The sequence below is a fragment of the Myodes glareolus genome, chromosome 2 (assembly GCF_982192425.1).
Source record: "Myodes glareolus chromosome 2, mMyoGla1.1, whole genome shotgun sequence".
In the NCBI taxonomy this organism is placed as follows: Eukaryota; Metazoa; Chordata; class Mammalia; order Rodentia; family Cricetidae; genus Myodes; species Myodes glareolus.
This window is the reverse complement of record NC_142027.1, coordinates 1,360,795-1,380,302: the sequence shown is the minus strand read 5'-3', so window position 1 is coordinate 1,380,302 and position 19,508 is coordinate 1,360,795. Positions and strand designations below refer to the sequence as shown.

The 19,508-nt window shown below is 40.0% G+C and overlaps 2 protein-coding genes across 3 annotated transcripts in view; one reads left to right on the top strand and one right to left on the bottom strand.

Annotated features, from left to right (window-relative positions):
* LOC148122862 (endogenous retrovirus group K member 13-1 Env polyprotein-like) overlaps positions 1–13,112 on the top strand; it is a 28,004-nt gene extending 14,892 nt beyond the window's left edge. Inside the window, exons 3-5 of one of the 2 annotated variants that reach the window (XM_087898278.1) lie at positions 38–98; positions 1,809–3,497; positions 3,576–3,893. In XM_087898278.1, coding sequence (XP_087754404.1) covers positions 38–98; positions 1,809–3,497; positions 3,576–3,603 — 1,778 coding nt within the window. In that variant the 3' untranslated portion in view covers positions 3,604–3,893. Of the gene's footprint in view, positions 1–37; positions 99–1,808; positions 3,498–3,575; positions 3,894–11,466 lie in introns of those variants that run through there. The other variant, XM_087898280.1, reaches the window with a different exon arrangement.
* Positions 13,011–13,452, bottom strand: LOC148122861 (olfactory receptor 5L2-like). Its single transcript, XM_087896698.1, has 2 exons — positions 13,146–13,452; positions 13,011–13,042 (listed from the first exon to the last, which is right to left on the bottom strand). The coding sequence occupies exons 1-2, from the start codon at positions 13,450–13,452 to the stop codon at positions 13,011–13,013; spliced, it is 339 nt and encodes a 112-aa protein (XP_087752824.1).
* Between the last annotated feature and the right edge of the window lie 6,056 nt (positions 13,453–19,508).

Genomic DNA, 19,508 nt, shown 5'->3' with positions numbered 1-19,508 from the left:
TAATATAAATCATACAATTTCTGGCATTATATTTTAGGATACAGTTGGGAAGACCATAATTTTGAAGAACATTGTCAAAATTCTAGAAGACATGAAAGGTAATTTTCATGTATAAGCTGATACAAATGTACCTCTGAAGAATTTGCAGTGTATCCTATATGATTTAACAAAAGCATCAGTATAAATAATAAAGTGCATTGATGTTTATTAAATTCTCACAAAATCATATACCTTAATTTCAGATAGGTGAACTACATTTGCAAGCCATTGTTTTAAGAAAGAAGTTAAGAAAACAATGTCTTAACCTATATTACCATTTGAATCATAGTACAATGAAAGCTATTATATTATTGTAAAATTGTCAATCCATTTATCTCATATTATTCATATTATAAAAGATATGCATGTTGAATAGGTGATAAGTATATCTCTAAAACTATCTATTACACTAACAGTCCATAGAAAAGGTAATTTAACCCATACACTTGTGACTGTGTTAAGTTTAGTGAGGGGGCATTTAGAGTTACGAATCAAAGGGCAGCTGTTTTGGAGTTGCCTTAATCCATATACTACAAGTTTATGAGGACACAAAGTCAAACTGTGTGAACTCAATGTGGAAATCTTATATTTGTTATTCTTCCTTTACTAAGTACGTCATTTATTACTCTGGATACAAGACACATGAGCATAGGGATGTGAAAAGATATATCATACCTCTCTCAGAACAAATAGAAAATATGTAGCAGTCCCCATGTTAAGTATACTTATTGAATTTGATGAACCCGTATACAAGTAATATATCAACAAACTGACATTTCAGAAAAGCACCATGAGTACTAGGACTGTGTAAAAACTTCTCTGTGTCCTAATTCACTTAACAAATGTAGCATCACTCGCAGTATAGGAAATGTTATAAATGCAATAAGAGTGGTAAAGCTCTGAGTTTTTTCAGTTCTCTTCAAATATATGAATGTTCTCATACAGAAAAAAAGATTCTGTAATTGTGAACCATATATTGAAGGCTGTTATCAGTTATCTTCAACGATGGAAAGCAAGCCTTAATGAAGGGGAAAAACAATATTGTAAACATGGTGATAAAACCTTAACATATAATTCCTCTTTAAAATAGGACTAAATTGTAAAATTAACTTAATCAGATAAAAATATTCAACAATGTATTAAATGTAGTAATGCTTTCACATGTACCATTATCATTGTAGGCTTGAAAAAAGTCAAACTAGAAAAAAGCGTTCTGCATATTCTCAATGTGTTAAAACTTTTGCATATGACAGTCATCTTCACAGTCATGAAAAAACAAATACTAGATTGAAATGTTATGAAGAAAATGAGTGTGGTAATGCCTTTTCACATCACAGTCATCTTCAAATGCATAAACAAATATGCACTGGAGAGAAACCCTATAAATGTAATCAGTGTGGTCAAACTGTTGCACATTATAGTGATCTTAAAAGGCATGAAAGAACCCATACTGGAGAGAAGCCCTATGAATGTAATCAATGTGGTAAAGCCTTTGCACATCACAGTCATCTTCAAAGTCATGAAAGAAGCCATACTGGAGAGAAACCTTATGAATGTAATCAGGGTGGTAAAGCCTTTATACATTACAGTGATCTTAAAAGGCATGAAAAAACCCATACTGGAGAGAAACCCTATGAATGTAATCAATGTGGTAAAGCCTTTTCACAGCACTGTAGTCTTCAAAGTCATGAAAGAACCCATACTGGAGAGAAACCCTATGGATGCAATCAATGTGGTAACGCCTTCGCACATCACAGTCATCTTCAAAGTCATGAAAGAACCCATACTGGAGAGAAACCCTATGAATGTAATCAGTGTGGCAAAGCCTTTGCACAGTACAGTAGTCTTCAAATGCATAAAATAACCCATACTGGAGAGAAACCCTATGAATGTAATCAGTGTGGTAAAGCCTTTGCACAGCACAGTCATCTTAAAAGGCATGAAAGAACCCATACTGGAGAGAAGCCCTATGGATGTAATCAATGTGGTAAAGCCTTTTCACAGCACTATAGTCTTCAAAGTCATAAAAGAACCCATACTGGAGAGAAACCCTATGAATGTAATCAGTGTGGTAAAGCCTTTGCACATCACAGTCATCTACAAATTCATGAAAGAACCCATACTGGAGAGAAACCCTATGAATGTAATCAGTGTGGTAAAGCCTTTGCACAGCACAGTCATCTACAAATTCATGAAAGAACCCATACTGGAGAGAAACCCTATGAATGTAATCAGTGTGGTAAAGCCTTTGCACGGCACAGTCATCTTCAAAGACATAAAAGAACCCATACTGGAGAGAAACCCTATGAATGTAATCAGTGTGGTAAAGCCTTTTCACAGCACTGTAGTCTTCAAAGTCATGAAAGAACCCATACTGGAGAGAAACCCTATGAATGTAATCAGTGTGGTAAAGCCTTTGCACAGTACAGTAGTCTTCAAATACATAAAAGGACCCATACTGGAGAGAAACCCTATGAATGTAATCAGTGTGGTAAAGCCTTTACACGTCACTGTAATCTACAAAGTCATGTAAGAACCCATACTGGAGAGAAGCCCTATGAATGTAATCAATGTGGTAAAGCCTTTGCACATCACAGTCATCTACAAATTCATGAAAGAACCCATACTGGAGAGAAACCCTATGAATGTACTCAATGTGGTAAAGCCTTTGCACAGTACAGTAGGCTTCAAAAACATAAAAGAACCCATACTGGAGAGAAACCCTATGAATGTAATCAGTGTGGTAAAGCCTTTTCACAGCACTGTAGTCTTCAAAGTCATAAAAGAACCCATACTGGAGAGAAACCCTATGAATGTACTCAATGTGGTAAAGCCTTTGTACGGTACAGTAGTCTTCAAAAACATAAAAGAACCCACACTGGAGAGAAACCCTATGAATGTAATCAGTGTGGTAAAGCTTTTGCATGTCTCAGTAATCTACAAAGTCATGAAAGAACCCATACTGGAGAGAAACCCTATGAATGTAATCAGTGTGGTAAAGCCTTTGCACGGCACAGTCATCTTCAAAGTCATGAAAGAACCCATACTGGAGAGAAGCCCTATGAATGTAATCAATGTGGTAAAGCCATTGCACATCACAGTCATCTTCAAAGTCATGAAAGAACCCATACTGGAGAAAAACCCTATGAATGTAATCAGTGTGGTAAAGCCTTTGCACGGCACAGTCATCTTCAAAGACATAAAAGAACCCATACTGGAGAGAAACCCTATGAATGTAATCAGTGTGGTAAAGCCTTTGCACATCACTGTAATCTTCAAAGTCATAAAAGAACCCATACTGGAGAGAAACCCTATGAATGTAATCAGTGTGGTAAAGCCTTTGCACGGCACAGTCATCTTCAAAAACATGAAAGAACCCATACTGGAGAGAAACCCTACGAATGTACTCAATGTGGTAAAGCCTTTGCACAGTACAGTAGTCTTCAAAAACATAAAAGAACCCATACTGGAGAGAAACCCTATGAATCAGTGTGGTAAAGCCTTTTCACAGCACTGTAGTCTTCAAAGTCATGAAAGAACCCATACTGGAGAGAAACCCTATGAATGTAATCAGTGTGGTAAAGCCTTTGCATGTCTCAGTAATCTACAAAGTCATGAAAGAATCCATTTTGGAGCGAAACTGTAGAGAGCTGCTTTGTGCCACGCCTTAAAGATCGCACTGGCTTCTGCCTTTCATCCCCCCAATCAATGAGTGCTCTCTAATCATAAACATTTCCATTTTTGGCCAAAATTTGTAATCAGGCTTGCTTCTGCGTACCTGGGCCTATCCCCATTTCCCATGTGGCTTGCTGGGTTGGCTACCCAGAGGCTATTCTAGCTTTGAGGGGGCTTTCCCCGGGGTCAGAAGGTTGTTCAAGGTTCCTGAATAAACTATAGTTAGAAGAGTCTGTGTTGCGTCTTTTTTGCTGGTCAAAGCGGACGCCACAAGTGGTGGCCCCTATGGAGACCCTTCTTTTCAAGGACGCTGAAATTTCTGCAGCCAGGGCAGTACACTGGAAAGTTCCCAGGTAAGTTGGGAATCCGCAATAAAAGCATGGCTTAATTGCTCTACTCTGTAACTAAAGAGAGAACAACCGCGACAAGAGCGTGGGGGGGTGGTAATTGCTCTACTCTTTAGATAAAGACAGAGCGTAGTGCGGTTTCGCAATTTGATGAACCAAAAGTAAAAAGAAAAATAATTATGGGTGCTTCTCAGTCGCAGCCAATTTTCTTGGCTCTTAACAAACTGCTACGTTCAAAGAATTTAAAGATAAAAGGAAGTACTTTGGAGAGGTTTCTGAACGAGTGAGATACCATTGTACCCTGGTTTGCCATTTCAGGGAGTCTCTCGATATCATCGTGGGAGAAGCTAGGGAGAGACCTAGATTTTGCCTTTGTGCAAGGGACCCTTAAGGGTGGGGTTAGGCCAGTTTGGAAACTAGTTAGAATCTGTCTTGAGGACCAGCACTGCAGTGAAGCGGTAGAAGATGGCCAGGCAGCGCTGGAGATGTTGCAGGAGGAATGGTCAGAAAAGTCAGAGAAGGCAAGCAGTGAAAGGAACCATCAGAAGTGGGGAAAGTTATACCCAGACCTCTCTGAATTAAAAGAGTCAGAGGGAGGATATCCAGAATCGGCTGAGTCAGATAAGGAGCTGCAGGTGCTCATAAAAAATATTGGAGAAGGGAAAATTAAGAAAAAGGGAGAGAAAAAAGGAGAAAGGAGGTTCAAAAGCTCCGACACCTCATTCCATGACACCCTCCACCACTCCACCTTATGTGGGACGAGGCCAGGACAGCTCCGGACGCACATTTTGTCCGGGTGTCTGGAAAGTGGTGAGAACTGAGCTATCACTAGCGTATCCAGTGTTTCAGGATCCACAAGGGAACAGATATGAGGATCCTTTAGATTTTAAGATTATTAAATCTCTGACTGAGACTGTAAGAACTTATGGAACTAGCGCTTCCTTCACGGTGGCACAGATAGAAGCCCTGAACCTATATTGCATGACGCCCAGCGGTTGGAGTGGGCTTGCTCGTGCGTGTTTGAGCCCAGGACAATATCTATACTGGAGAGCCTTTTTTTTCAAAGTTTATTAAAATATAAAAGTTTCCATTTTCACCCCTCCTCCCAACACCCTCCCACTCCCCCCACTCCCTCTCCTCTTCCCTCTCCATCCCTAAGAGCAGTCAGGGTTTCCTGCCCTGTGGGTAGTTCAAGTTCCTCCCCACTCCCTCCAGGACCAGGAAGGTGAGTATCCAATCAGACTGGATCCCCCAAAATCCAGAATATACAGAGGAAACAAGTCCCAGAGTCATTGTCAATGGCCTTTTAGAAAGACTTCGGGCCAGCCACATTCAGAGAATCCAGCCTCCTCCAGAGAATCTGGTTGGATCAAGCGCTCCTTCAGTCACTGGAGAGCCTTTTTGATAGAGTTTGCAAACCAGGAAGCAGCTGCCAATCAAGCAGTAGAAAACCATGCTTGGGACAGGGACATGCTACTTGGCCAGGGTCCCTTTGCCAATCAGCAGACCGGGTACCCAGTTCAAGTCTTTGAACAAGTTAATAGAATTGGCATTAGAGCCTGGAAGGCCTTGCACAACCAGGGGGAAGTGAGTGGCAATCTTACTAAGATCCCGCAGGGCTCCACTGATCCATTTTCAGACTTTGTTGCTCTCATGGTTGAGGCTGCAGGCAGACTCTTTGGGGATCCAGATCAGGCTATGCCACTGATAAAACAGCTGGTGTATGAACAATGCACGAAGGAATGCAGAAATGCTATAACCCCTTACAAAAGCTGAGACCTTGAGGCATGGATGAAGGTTTGTAGAGAATTGGGAAGTCCGCTTACAAATGCAGGCCTAGCAGCAGCAGTGATTCAACTAACACAAGGAAAAAGAGCAGTTTCAGGTGCCTTTAAGTGTGTCATAGTGGGAAATTTAAAACGGCAGTGTCCAGAAAGAGGAGGCACCCTTCAAGGGCCTAATGGTCAACGTTCAGCTCAGCCAGACATATGTCCAAGATTTAAAAAGGGGAAACATTGGGCAAATGAGTGCCGGTCTCTAAAGGATATAAATGGCCAGCCTCTGCCTCAGATGCCTGCAGCCTCCCATTCGAGAAATGGGCAGTGGGGCCCCCACCACCAGGGCCTGTGAATATATGGGGCAGTTGAGTGTCAGAATGGGGACACATGCCAGGGGGCGTGGCTTATTCTCCGACATCCAAAGGACCACGGAGAGCCACTGTGGGCTCAACAGGACTGACCCTCCGTGCTACCACCACGCTCGTATTAACCCCTAGAATGGGGGTCCAGCTTGTAGAATTGGACTTTAAGGGGCCTCTTAATTTAGGAACAGTAGGGTTACTTATAGGGAGGTCTTCCGCAACGTTGAGGGGACTAAGAGCTCATCCTGGAGTTATAGATCCAGATTATACTGGAATAGTCAAAATTATGGTGGAGTCACCTAGGGGCATTTCTGCAATTTCTCCTGGAGATCGGATTGTTCAGCTCATACTCCTTCCCAATCTTCATGGGAGGTTTGAAGCCTGCCCTGCAGAAAGAGGAAATAGAGGTTTTGTCTTCTCGGGCACAGATTTAACCCTTTTGTCCCTTGACTTGGACCAACAGCCAGTTTTAACGCTTAAAGTAGATGGAAAGTACATTCTTGGCCTGTTGGATACAGGTGCTGATAAAAGCATCATAGCCAAGAAGGATTGGCCATCAGGATGGCCGATTCAAATTTCCTCTCAAACCTTACAAGGCCTGGGTTATGCAAAAGCCCCAGATATGAGTGCTAGACAGTTGCAATGGAGCGACGATGAAGGCCATCCAGGGAGTATTCAGCCTTATGATCTAGAGCTCCCCGTTTCCCTGTGGGGGAGGGATCTGCTGAAAGACATGGGATTTAAACTCAGTAATGAGTATTCCCCAGCTTCACAACAGATGATGACAAAGATGGGCTATCATCCAAGCCTCAGATTGGGAAAAAGATTGGAGGGACAGAAAGACCCTATATCTTTATAGCAATGCCCTTCTCAGCAGGGGCTGGGGGACTCTCCCAAGCATATTCCAACTGGCATTTATGGTCCCCTGCCTGTTGGGATGTTTGCGCTCTTAACAGGAAGATCCAGTCTCAATGCAAAAGGGGTGCATGTCCATTTAGGCATTATAGATGCAAACTATGAAGGAGAAATACAAATTTTGATGTCAGCTGCAGCTGATATCCAGTTTGCTAAAGGAGATCGTATGCTCAGTTGTTACTTTTGCCTTATCTACCTATTGGCTATTCAGCAGCAAGCCGAAAAGGGGGTTTTGGTAGTACTGATGAGATAAATGTTTTGTGGACAGCTCAGATAACAAAAGTACAACCTAAGCTAAAAATTCAACTGGCAGAACGCAGTATCTTTGGGCTGGTAGATACTGGTTCTGACATTACTATTATAAATTTGGAGGAATGACCTTTGTCCATCCCTTATCAGGTTGTCCCCTGCCAAATTAGAGGAGTAAGTAGCACTCCTGTCAATTCCATTGGTCAAGCTACAACATTTGTTTCCATAGTGTCTGAGGATGGCCAGGTTGCGGTGTTAAAACCCTATATGATGGAAGTAACCATTACTATATTGGGACGAGACCTGCTGGAGCAATGGGGAGCTCACATTCAATTTTAGTATTAGGAAATCTTGCTGTTGCTCTTTCCACAGATGGAACCCATAAAACTTTTGTGGAGTTCGGAAGAACCTCTGTGGATTGAGCAATGGCCTCTTAAAAAGGAGAAATTGGAAGCCGCTTATTCTTTAGTACACGAACAATTACAGAAGGGCCATATAGAGCCCTCTACTTCCCCTTGGAATTCACCTATTTTTGTTATTCAAAAGAAATCTGGTAAATGGAGATTGCTGTCTGATATACAGGGGGGTTAATGCTTCCATGTTTCCCATGGGAGCTTTGCAGCCTGGCATTCCATCACCAGTGGCACTTCCTCAAAATTGACCTATGATTGTTATTGAGCTGCAGGATTGTTTTTTTTACTATCCCCATGCACCCTGAGGATAAAAAACGATTTGCTTTTTCCTTGCCCCAAATTACTCATTGTGGTCCCCATCATCGATTTCAGTGGAAAACTCTGCCTCAGGGTATGATGAATTCACCCACATTGTGTCAACTTTACGTTGATGCAGCTTTGAATCTGGTGCGTCATTTCTGGCCTCGTTTTTGTATTTCCCATTATATGGATGATATTTTGTTTGCTGGACCAGATATTGAGGAATTGGAATCCCTATTAAAAGTTTTGCCCACTTATTTTGAACCTTTTGTCTTGGTAATCGTTCCAGAGAAAATTCAAAGAGATTTGGTGGTAAATTATTTAGGGTATGTAGTATCTCGTACTACTGTTCGCCCTCAAAAGGTATCCTTGCGAAGGGATAGTTTGCAAACTTTAAATGATTTTCAGAAATTATTAGGGGATATTAATTGGCTTCGCCCAACATTAGGAATAACTACCTATCAGTTACATAATTTATTCTCTTTGTTACACGGAGATTCTTCTCTTACTAGCCCCAGGAACCTCACCAAAGAGGCAGAAGCAGAGTTACAATATGAGCAACAATTGAAAGAAGCCTTTTTAGAACGTATTGATCCTTTGCAGCCTTTAACTCTTTATATTCTTGATACATGGAAATATCCCATCGCATTACTTGGTCAGGCGCTGCGCCCAGCTGAATGGATTTATACTCGACATCGCTTTGCAAAAAATATTATGCCCTATGAGCAGCAGATTGCCTTATTAATTGAGCAGGGTAGACAGAGGGCTATAACTCTAACAGGTATGGATGTTGCATTTATAATTGTTCCATTAGCTAAGGATAGATTTGAATATTTATTACAGACATCTCAAGAATTCAAATAGCTTTAGCCTCCTTTACTGGTAATATTGAATATCATTTTCCATCTAGTAAATTATGGGATTGCTTCCACAGACAGCAATTTGTTATAAATGACATAGTTGCTAGGTATCCCCTAGCAGCACCCACCATGTTTGCACATGGCTCTTTTCAAAAATGTGCCTCTTGGACCATTGATAAGTATTGAGTACAAAATACAGATTTGGGGTCAGTTCAACAGAATGAATTATTTGCAGTCATTAAGGTATTACAGGAATTTCCTTGTGAAGTTAATATTGTAGCAGATTCAGCCTATGTAGTGGGCGTGGTACAAAACATTTATAATGCAGTTACTTATTCCCCAAAACAATCCTTATTATCTCTTTTTAAATCCTTACAGCATTTATTGCAGCATCGCAATAACAAACTATATATTACCCATGTTCGCTCTCATACTTCCTTGCCTGGGCCTATTACTTATGGAAATGCTCAGGTAACTAAATTACTAGCCTTTATTACTCCTGAAGAAGACCATGCCCTGTATCATTCCAATGCTGGCCATTTACATATACAGTATAAAATTCCATATCAGCAGGCAAAACAAATAGTTAAAGATTGCCCTGTTTGTCATCCCATGCATCTTCGCATTGTACCTTCTGGAATTAACCCTAGAGGTTTATCTCCCAATGAATTGTGGCAAATGGATGTTACTCATGTAGTTGCATTTGGTCGCTTATCCTATGTACATGTGACCATAGATACTTATTCTAAATTTTTGTGGGCCACTGCTCTCCCTGGAGAATGCACACAACATGTTATTCAACATTTGTTCAAGACTTTTGCAATTATGGGTGTGCCAACCATCTTAAAAACTGATAATGGACCTGCTTATACCAGCCAGCATTTTGCACGCTTTTGTGCCTTGCATAATATAATTCATAAAACAGGCATTGAATATAATCCTCAGGGTCAGACCCTTATTGAGCATATTCATGGTACTTTAAAAATGCAAATTAAAAAATTAAAAAGGAGGATTTTGGAATGGAATTATTTTACACCTTACACAATAATGCAAGAACTATATTACATCAAACACTGTTTATTTTGAATTTTCTAAATTTACCACAAGGAGAGATATTGACTAGAGCAGAGAAGCATTTTACAGAGAAAGAAGGATATCCACATCTGAATCAATCAGTATGGATAAAATTGGCTAAGGATACCGAATGGCAGCCAGGAGTGTTAATACATAGAGGCAGGGGATATGGTCTTGTCTCCATAGGCAATGGACAACAACAATGGATACCCGCACAATGGATCCAGGCATGGCCCGATAAGAATGTCTCCGTATCTGCACCAGAGGGCTCGCAATCAGAGCCCCCCATTGTCTACACCACCTGATATTCCTGTGCAGGCCATGGCGCAGCTGACTCTTCAACCACGTAGACGCCGACCTCGACATAATCAGGCCACACCTTTACCTACTTGGGGGCAAATTAAAAAATTAACTTTTGAAGGACAAAAGATTTTGGCTCGTACAGGCAAAACACCTAACGTGAAAAACCTGTTTCTGGCTATGTGTGCTTTGTTGTCTGTAACCTCTTCTGTGGAAGCGGGAGTAAATTACCGGACCTATATCCCTAATCCACCTTTGTTTGAGCCGGTGTTTTGGGGAGATGTGGACGCATCTATCTTTACTTACCCAGCCATCCTGCCCCCCCCCCCTTCATGGGGCAATTTGACACACCTTAACAAAGATGATGGAAGTGCTTATAATTTTTCTCATACAGGCTCAGGTTTGCCCATCTGCCTTGGCAAGCCTCCTTGCTTGCCATTTGGGTGGCAGCATTGGCTGCTTCCTGGGAATCGTACTAAAACATCACGCACTTGGCTACAGCAGGTATCTGCTTGGTCTATTAATGTGACCTGGAATAACGTTAAATTTGCTGATGAACTGACTATTCCATATTGCTCTGACTTTACATATGTTGATTTGAGACATCAGTACTTTTCCTGGCAAGAATGTCAAGGAAAGTTTGGGAAGCGCATGGACCCCTACGTTGTGTGGGTGGTGCCGGAGAATTATCTGTATTCTGTCAATCATGTGTTTTAATAAAACGCTGATTGGCCAGGCAGGAAGTATAGGCGGGTCAACCAGACAGGAAGTAGAGGCGGAGTAATGAGAATAGGATAAGGCTAGAGAAGAGAAAGGTTCCTCAGCCATTCCTGCGCAGACCACCGAAGAGGCAACATGTAAGCTGTCACACTGAGAAAGGTACTGAGCCCATGTGGGTAACGTAGATAAGAATAATGGGGTAACATAAATTATAAGAGTTAACAAGAAGCCTGACCTAATGGGCCAATCAGTTTATAACCTAATGTAGACTCGGTGTGATTTTCCTTGGTACTTGCTGGCTTGTTGGGGTACTGGGCGGGACAGAAACCCCAACAAGCCGGCCCTCGTGTTACAGCGTGGGGACCATATGGACAATTTATTAACACTTGCTCTGAATGGAATTTGACATTGTGTGATTTATCTCAAACCACTAGGATGCCTGACCCTAAAGAGGGTATCGTGACTGGTTCCCGCCTGATGGCCTGGGGAGATTGTGGCATCGCAGATTTGCGGATGGCTTCGCTCTCTGCTCCTGCAGCTGTGCAGACACACCTTTGGAAGATTGCTGCCGTGTTGAAACCTGTTATGCTGTTTAATGGGTCATTTAGTGGGACTGCTCAATCTGCTTCTAGTTATTCATTTACCCTTTTTCAAAAATATAATGTTACTGCCTGTGTGCCTTTTCCGTATGTTTTTCTTGTTGGAAAGGTTACTTTTGGGCTAGGAATGTCCTGCCCCTCTTGCCGTTTGTATTCATGTCTTAATACCTCTGTTTCTTTACAACCTGGGGACAGCATTGTGCTTCTGCAACAAAGAACCCATATTTGGCTACCCATTAAACTGGGCCAGGAATGGTCCCAGAATCCTGTTGATACTATTGTGATGGAATTTTTTACCAAACTTCTTAAGCGCACTAAGCGTATGATTGGAGTGGTTCTGGCAGTTGTTTTAAGTCTTATAGCTGTAGCCACGGTAGCCACCATGTCAGGAATGGCTCTACATCCTTACCTCCAGACTAAGCATTTTGTTGAACAATGGCATAAAGATTCCCATGAGCTGTGGTTAGCCCAAACACAGATTGACACATGACTGCAGACTCAAATTAACATTCTCAAGCAAACAGTTAACTGATTTGGGAAGAAGGTTTTGGTTATAGAAAGACAAATCTGGGTTAGGTGTGATTGGAATTCCACTACTTTTTGTGTGACCAGCTTGCATAATAATGACTCTGAACATGATTGGCAATTAATTCAGCAATACTTAGAAGGAAATATATCTGCTTCTAAGATTATTAATAGCCTACAGTTAAACATACAAGAGGTATTTGGCCGACAGTTTGAGCATGATGATGTTCCGGCCTTGGCTGATGCATTCCTGAAACAACTGGAAGGATTAGACCCTCAAGGTCTTTTACAAAGTCTGTCCCATACTGCAGGAGGCATGGGGATTGTATTACTCGTGCTCCTACTCCTGATTATTATTTTATACTTCGCTTGCATTCGGTCCACACATAGCTCACTGGTCACTCTGTGGAAGGCAGTAATTTTTAAAAATTTAAAGAAAAAAGAAGAAGTTGTGGAAATTTGGAGACTGTGTTATAAAATGCAGGGATCGTGCCACCCGTGCCAGGGGAGGTGTTGAGTACTACCTTGGAATCTAAGAGAAGTTCCATGGAATGCTATGGGACATTTCAGAGTGACAAGCCCTCTGACTTTTAATTCTGAGAGCAAGTATCACATGCCCTGTGGTTTGTGGAAGTGGCTGCCCTGAGGTTGCAGTCTCAGCTTGAAGCAACTATTCTACTCACTGAAGGAAATCTTAGAATAGATTGGGACAGTGAGATAATGTCTCTAGAGGCCCTTGTTTAAAATAGGCTAGAATGTTTTGAAAGCCCCCAGACCACTCTTGCTACATTAAGCTGCTTTGTGTGCATAATCTAAATAAGTTCTTGGTTAACTCATGATCTATAGTTCCTCTTTTAGGTAAAACTGTTGATTGAAGCAATTGTTTCTAAAGTGTATAAAAGGATAACTTAATAAACATACAGCATGCAGATGCAAGTGCTGTTTTCCACCCTGCATCCCCTGTGTCCTGGTTTGTTCGGCACTCTTACCCGGGGATCCCCGACGAACTAGATGTCGACACATGATGACCATGTACAGTAGTGGGTTACAAATGGCCACAAAGTGATCATAGGCCATCACAGCCAGCAGGAAGATTTCAGTGATCACACATGTGCAAAATAGATAGAATTGGACCAAACATGCCAGGAAGGATATGTCTTTGTCCTTATTGAAGATGTTAGCCAGCATTTTGGACACTATGGTGGAGGAGTAGCAGAAATCCACAAAGTACAGGTGGCTGAGGAAGAAGTACATGGGGGTGTGCAGTTGGGAGCTGACCTGAATCAGGGCTGTCATGCCCAGGTTGGCTAAGACAGTCACCCCATAAATGAGAAGGAACACCAAAGAGAGGACAACACTCACCTCAGGGACATCTGACAATCCCGGAGAATGAATTGTGCCACAGAGGTGCAGTTTCCCTCAACCATGTGTTACATTTAAAAGTGGTTGGAGAAACGAACTACATTATTCATGTACTTTAAAATGTAGCTTGGCCTCTCTGTTACAAACAGATTCTGGTTGTGGGGTTGTAAATATCTGTAATGATATAAGAAAATGTACATCTGAATTTATCCTTGACCAAGGCCTTGATAATAGAAATGCATAAAGTCTACAGTTTAATTCAGCAAAGCAAAATTAAGATCTGTGCATTGTATGCAATGGTTTTACTTTTTTTCTTAATTGTGACATTATAGGAAAAAGTTTGAAGCATTACTTATTCAATGCTTTATTTAACTCCCTGATCTCTAAGATTTATATTCCTTCCACCTAGAAGTCTCATCTAGATAACGAGTCCCATATTTTCAAAACATTAAAGTCCTGGAATTAACTTCTAAGTTTAGAGGTGGCCTTTACTGTCTCCAGAAAAACTTATATGACTGATGTGATGAGTTATTTGCTTCTGTTATTTTAAAATTGGGAGAATGAAGTTAGTTTCTATACTGTCATTTACAACTGTGAAATAATCACACAGATTTCGGTAATTTTAAGAATTATTTCCAGTCATGCTTCAGTAAATAAACATCTTTGAGTGCTATTTTCCACCTTCTGTTCATGGGTCTTCAGCTTAAATATATATATATATATATATATATATATATATATATATATATATAAAATATCTTTTAAAATATATTGGTTGAATCTCTTGGGAAATTGAAAGATAATTTCTAATCAAGATGTTGACCAAAAATCTTTAAGAAGACTGCCTACTGATTATTGTAAATTATTTAATGTGCTAAAGCATATAAATCAGTTGGGCAGTGGTGGTTCATACCTCTATTTCCAGCACTAGGGAGCAGACAGGAGGGTCTCTATGTTAGAGACAGTATGAGTTACCAGATAGCCACAGCAGTTACACAGAGAAACAAAATCAAAACCAAACCAAACCAAACCAACCAACCACCACCACCACTACCACCACCAACAACAAAAAACTCAAAACTAAAAACCAAAACCAAAACAACAACAAAAGAGTTTATAAATCAAGTGAACAAAAGAGGGTGATTCAGAAATTTCATTAATAGTTATGAAAACACATTACTTGATTTTATGTTTTTTATAATATGATCTCACAAAATACAAGAGAAAATAGTAAGTTCAAAACATGATAATTATAGGGTGAAAATAAACTGCATGTTTTGCTTTTTCCATTCTATTTGAATAATTTTTATTCTTATTATGTTTTAACAAAGAATTTATAGTATAACCAGACTCTAAAGCAAGTATTATCCAATAGGGGAAAATCCAAATATTGAACTGTAAGAAGCTATTATTTTAATGTATCCCACCACAAAATAATGTATCTATGCAGATCCAATCATCCAACCAACCTGTCAAATGAACATCACATGCCACCCTCTTCTCCTGATATTATCAGTACAGAAATGCTATCGTCTTTATGTGTGTGTATATGATTCTAAAGCTTCTGAAAACAAGCACCAATCTCTGTGGGATATCATTGTAACAACAAGGAAATTACTCCCTCTGGAGATTCAATTATTAGTATAATGAGTTATAAAATTAATCAGTGTGATTCAGTGTATCCTAAGATAACAATATTTAGTTCAAGTTTCTTGATGAACAATGTATGCTACTACTGGGCATTACCTCTGTGTAATATGTAAATAGGTGGCATAAGAGATGTTTTTCTTATTTCTACAGTCCAGTACAGACATAATAAAGGGTGAGAAGTCACCATTGAGTTTCCCCACAGAAGAGAGAGATATGATGAATACTGCTGAGTTCTCTCTACACTCCAAGTGATACACTTACAATAACTACTGTCATAATCCAAGTTATAAAGTTGAATGTGGTCAGTATTTCTATGTCACTTTTATAGATGAGGTGACTAGAACAGGCAGATGATGCACAGCATCCTCGCAGATGCCTCACATAAGTGGTCTTAGGGGTCTCCATTTAACTTAGACCCAGAGATATTAAGACCTGTTATTGGATTTCGGTTCATCTTTTAAAACTACTTGGCATTTCCTTTAAAACCATTACTCATCAGCTTAATATAAACATAACACCTTATTATATTTTTGCTATGGGTTTTCTTTTTGATAGTGTTTACTATTGAAAATAGACATGGATTTAATGAATAGTTGTCACTAAGTATTTTATACCTTTTCTATGCACCTTTTCCTATCTTCTCAATTCCCAATCCCTTGTGTTTGTGTATCTATAAGTCAACCACTAGTAATAAACAAATTTTGATGCACTGTGAACTGTACTCCAGAATATAGTCCTGAATTCATATTCTTGGGAATTTACTTAATCTTTTTTTAACTCTTGGTTTTATTGCACTATGCTACACTAAATTTATTATCATGTCTTCTTGTTATCTTTTTGGCTGTAACTATATTGTAGGAGAATTTTACCTTTTATATTACTGTATGTTAATGAGCACACAAAGTAGTTTGTTTTGTTATGTTATTTGATCACAAATATGTTTTCTTTACTGATTTTATTCTTTAAAATGTCTTTTGTATAATATGGTCTATACACAATGGTTCCCTTCTTCTCAGAATGCCCCATCTACAACTTTTTATAGTATGTATTCTATTATGCTTATTTGATTCTGACTATGTTCAACCTGTTCAATACTATCATATTGCCACTTTGTAGGTTCATAAAATGTAAGTTAATATATAGGAACAAATATAGATACTGAATACAATTCTTGAATATAAGAGAAAAATCCATTTTTTTGTAACTCTGATTTATTTCATTAACATAATCTCCAGCTTGATCTATCTTCCTACAAAGGACATAAATCTGTTCTTTACTTTGAAATAAAAATTAGTAATAAATAATATGGTTCTCTTTCTTCCTCTATGTTTGCTGGCACCAGGCCCAGGGAGATAGAACAGCAAAGTCAAGCAGGGTTCAGATAGCTGTGAGTATGGCAGAAAGAACTTTCAGGTGCCAGCCTCAGTAAGATAGCTCAGTTTAATGAAGCCAGGAGGCAGGTTCATATGGTTCAGGTCAGGGGGGAAGGGAGGCTAACAAGGAAGGGAATGTACCTAATTTACATATGCAGACTTAATTGAGGACAAGAGAACATGGTGAACCCATTCAAATTCCATAGCATGGGAAAAGGGAAGGGGCTTGTGTGTTAAGTCAAACAGAATTTGCAGGAAGGTTTTAATGCAAGGTCATGCTCTAAATAAAGTCAGGCATGTGATCCTAGAGACTCAATCCAAATAAGGTAGAAATGGAGTCATGCTGTAAAGGGAGTTCTTCATATTACACCAAGTTCAGAAAGCTGAATGGACATGGTGAACTTCAAATGCAGGGTATTCCAACAAAATTATAAATTCATCATAACTTTTATTCTCAATTAAAATGACTTGATTCACTATAATCAAACTCACCAATGAATCAGATATATAAGATAAATTTTATTTATTATTATTATCATTATTATTATGATTATTATTATTATTATACATCCCTATTTTAGTTCTCTCTCCCTCTTTTCTACCCAGTTCCTACCCTCACACTCCCTCTGTTATCAATCCATTCCTCCTCCTTTTCTCTCCAGAAGAGAGTGGGCCTCCCATGGATATCAACCAAACATGACATATAAAGGAAGACTAGACACCTCCACTAGTATTAAGGCTAAACCAGGCAACCCAATATTAGGGAAAATGTCCCCTTAGCAGACATAAGAGTCTGAGACAACCCCTGCTTTCACTGTTAGGATTTCTACAAGAAGACCAAGTTACACAACAGTAGCATATATACAGAATGCCTATGTCATTATCATACAGGCCCCCTGGTTATTGGTTCAGACTGTAGTTTCCTATGAACACAGGTTAGTTGATCTATGGAATTTAAGATGTCCTTGACCCCCTCTGTTTTCTATAATCATTCCTCCCCATCTTTCACCAGTTTGTAAGAGTGCTACCTAATATTTGGCTGTGGGTCTCTGTATCTGTTTCTTTTAGTTACTGGATGAAGCCTCATCAGAATGATGGTTTGGATAGGCACAAATCTATGAAAAAAGGAGAATACTATTAGGAGTCATTTATTTGATTTTTTCTGTTCATATTTGATTCTATCTTAGATCTCTGGTGTATCTAACTGCTGGAACCTGGTCTTTCAAGCAGATGTAAGATGGATGGAATCTCAAAGTAGTTTTAAATTTCTTTTCTCTGATAGCTAAGTATATTGGATATTTCTTTTTTCTCTCAAACATTTGAGACTTCTCTTTTTAGAGCTGAACCCATTTTTAAATTGGATTATTTATTTTTCTATGTCTATTTATTTAGTTCTTTATATATTTTTCTAAATCAGCCCTTGATTTGATGTGAGGTTTGTAATTTTCTCCCATTTCATAGGTTGTCATTTTGTCTTGATAGTATCCTTTGCCATACAGAAGCTTTTCAATTTCATGTGTTGCCATTTATTAATTGTTGATCCTAGTTTCTGCACTACTGCTGATCTATTCAGGAAGTTGTTTCCTGTGCCAATGCATTCAAGGCTATCCTCTACTTTCTCATATTAAATTCAGTGTATCTGGCTTTAAGTTAAAATCTTTGATCCACTGGGACTTTAGTTTTGTGCAGGATGATAGATTTTAAATCAAGTTGCAGTCTTATACATGCCAGCATTCAGTTAGAACAACACTATTTGTTGAAGATATTATCTAATTTCAATTGTGTATTTCTCACTTTGTCAAAATAATATATTCATAGATATGTGAATTTCTGTCTGAATCTTCCGTCCAATACCATTGAACAACCTGCCATTTTTTTTTTAGTAATTTTATTAAATTATAAAAAGTTTCCATTTACGCCCCTCCTCCCAACGCCCTCCCACTCCCCCCTCCCTCTCCTCCTCCCTCTTTGTCCCCAAGGGCAGTCAGGGTCTCCTGCCCTGTGGGAAGTCCAAGTTCCTCCCCCCTCACTCCAGGTCCAGGAAGGTGAGCATCCAAACAGACTGGATCCCAGAAATCCAGTATATGCAGAGGAAACCAGTCCCAGTGTCATTGTCAATGGCTTCTCGGAAAGACTGCAGGCCAGCCACATTCAGAAAATCCGGCCACATTCAGAGAAACTGGTTGGATCACGTCCTCCTTCAGTCGCAGTCCAGCTGGCCTTGGTAAACTCTCATTAGATCCGACCCCTTGTATCAGTGGGTGATAGTATCCCTCGCAGTCCTTCGTCATTTTCTTCCCCCTTCTGCTCCTCGTTTGGATCTTGGGGGGCTCAGTTCGGTGCTCCAACGCGGGCCTCCATCTGTATCGTCATCCAACGCCAGATGAGGGATCTATGGTGATAAGCAAAATATTCATCAGTATGGTCACGGGCCAAGGCCGGTTCAGGCACCCCCTCCTCTGTCCAGAGAACAATCTGGGGATCTCTCCTTGGAGCTGGGATCCCATATATAATCAAGTTTCCTGTAAACTATAATATGACTCCCTTAGTTGAAATATATTCTTCCCTGATCTCACATTCATCCTTCCTCCCTTCCCCCCATCCCGGTCAACCGAGCTTTCTCCCTTCCTCCCCTACTCCCTTCTCTCTAACCCTCTCCCCTTCCAACAACCCTCCCTCCCACCCCCCCATGCACCCAAGGTTACCTGGGACTCTTGACTATTTCCTACCTCCTGGCGGATAGCTAAATAATCTTCATCAGGTTCGTCTTCTTATTTAGCTTCTCTAGGATCACGAATAATGGGCTCAAAGACCTTTAATTATGGTTAGAATCCACTTATGAGTGAATACATACCGTGTTCCTCTTTTTGGGTCTGGCTTACCTCACTCAGTAAAGCGTTTTCTATGTCGATCCATTTGCATGCAAAATTCAAGATGTCATTATTTTTTACCGCTGAGTAAAACTCT

What these genes read in the sequence shown, in the direction of transcription:
- LOC148122861 (XM_087896698.1), bottom strand. Translation starts at nt 13,452, where the DNA reads ATGACAGCCCTGATTCAGGTCAGCTCCCAACTGCACACCCCCATGTAC. An exon ending in AGTTCGTCGGGGATCCCCGG is followed by an intron (nt 13,043 to 13,145) that starts GTAAGAGTGCCG and finishes TATACACTTTAG; the next exon opens with AAACAATTGCTTCAATCAAC.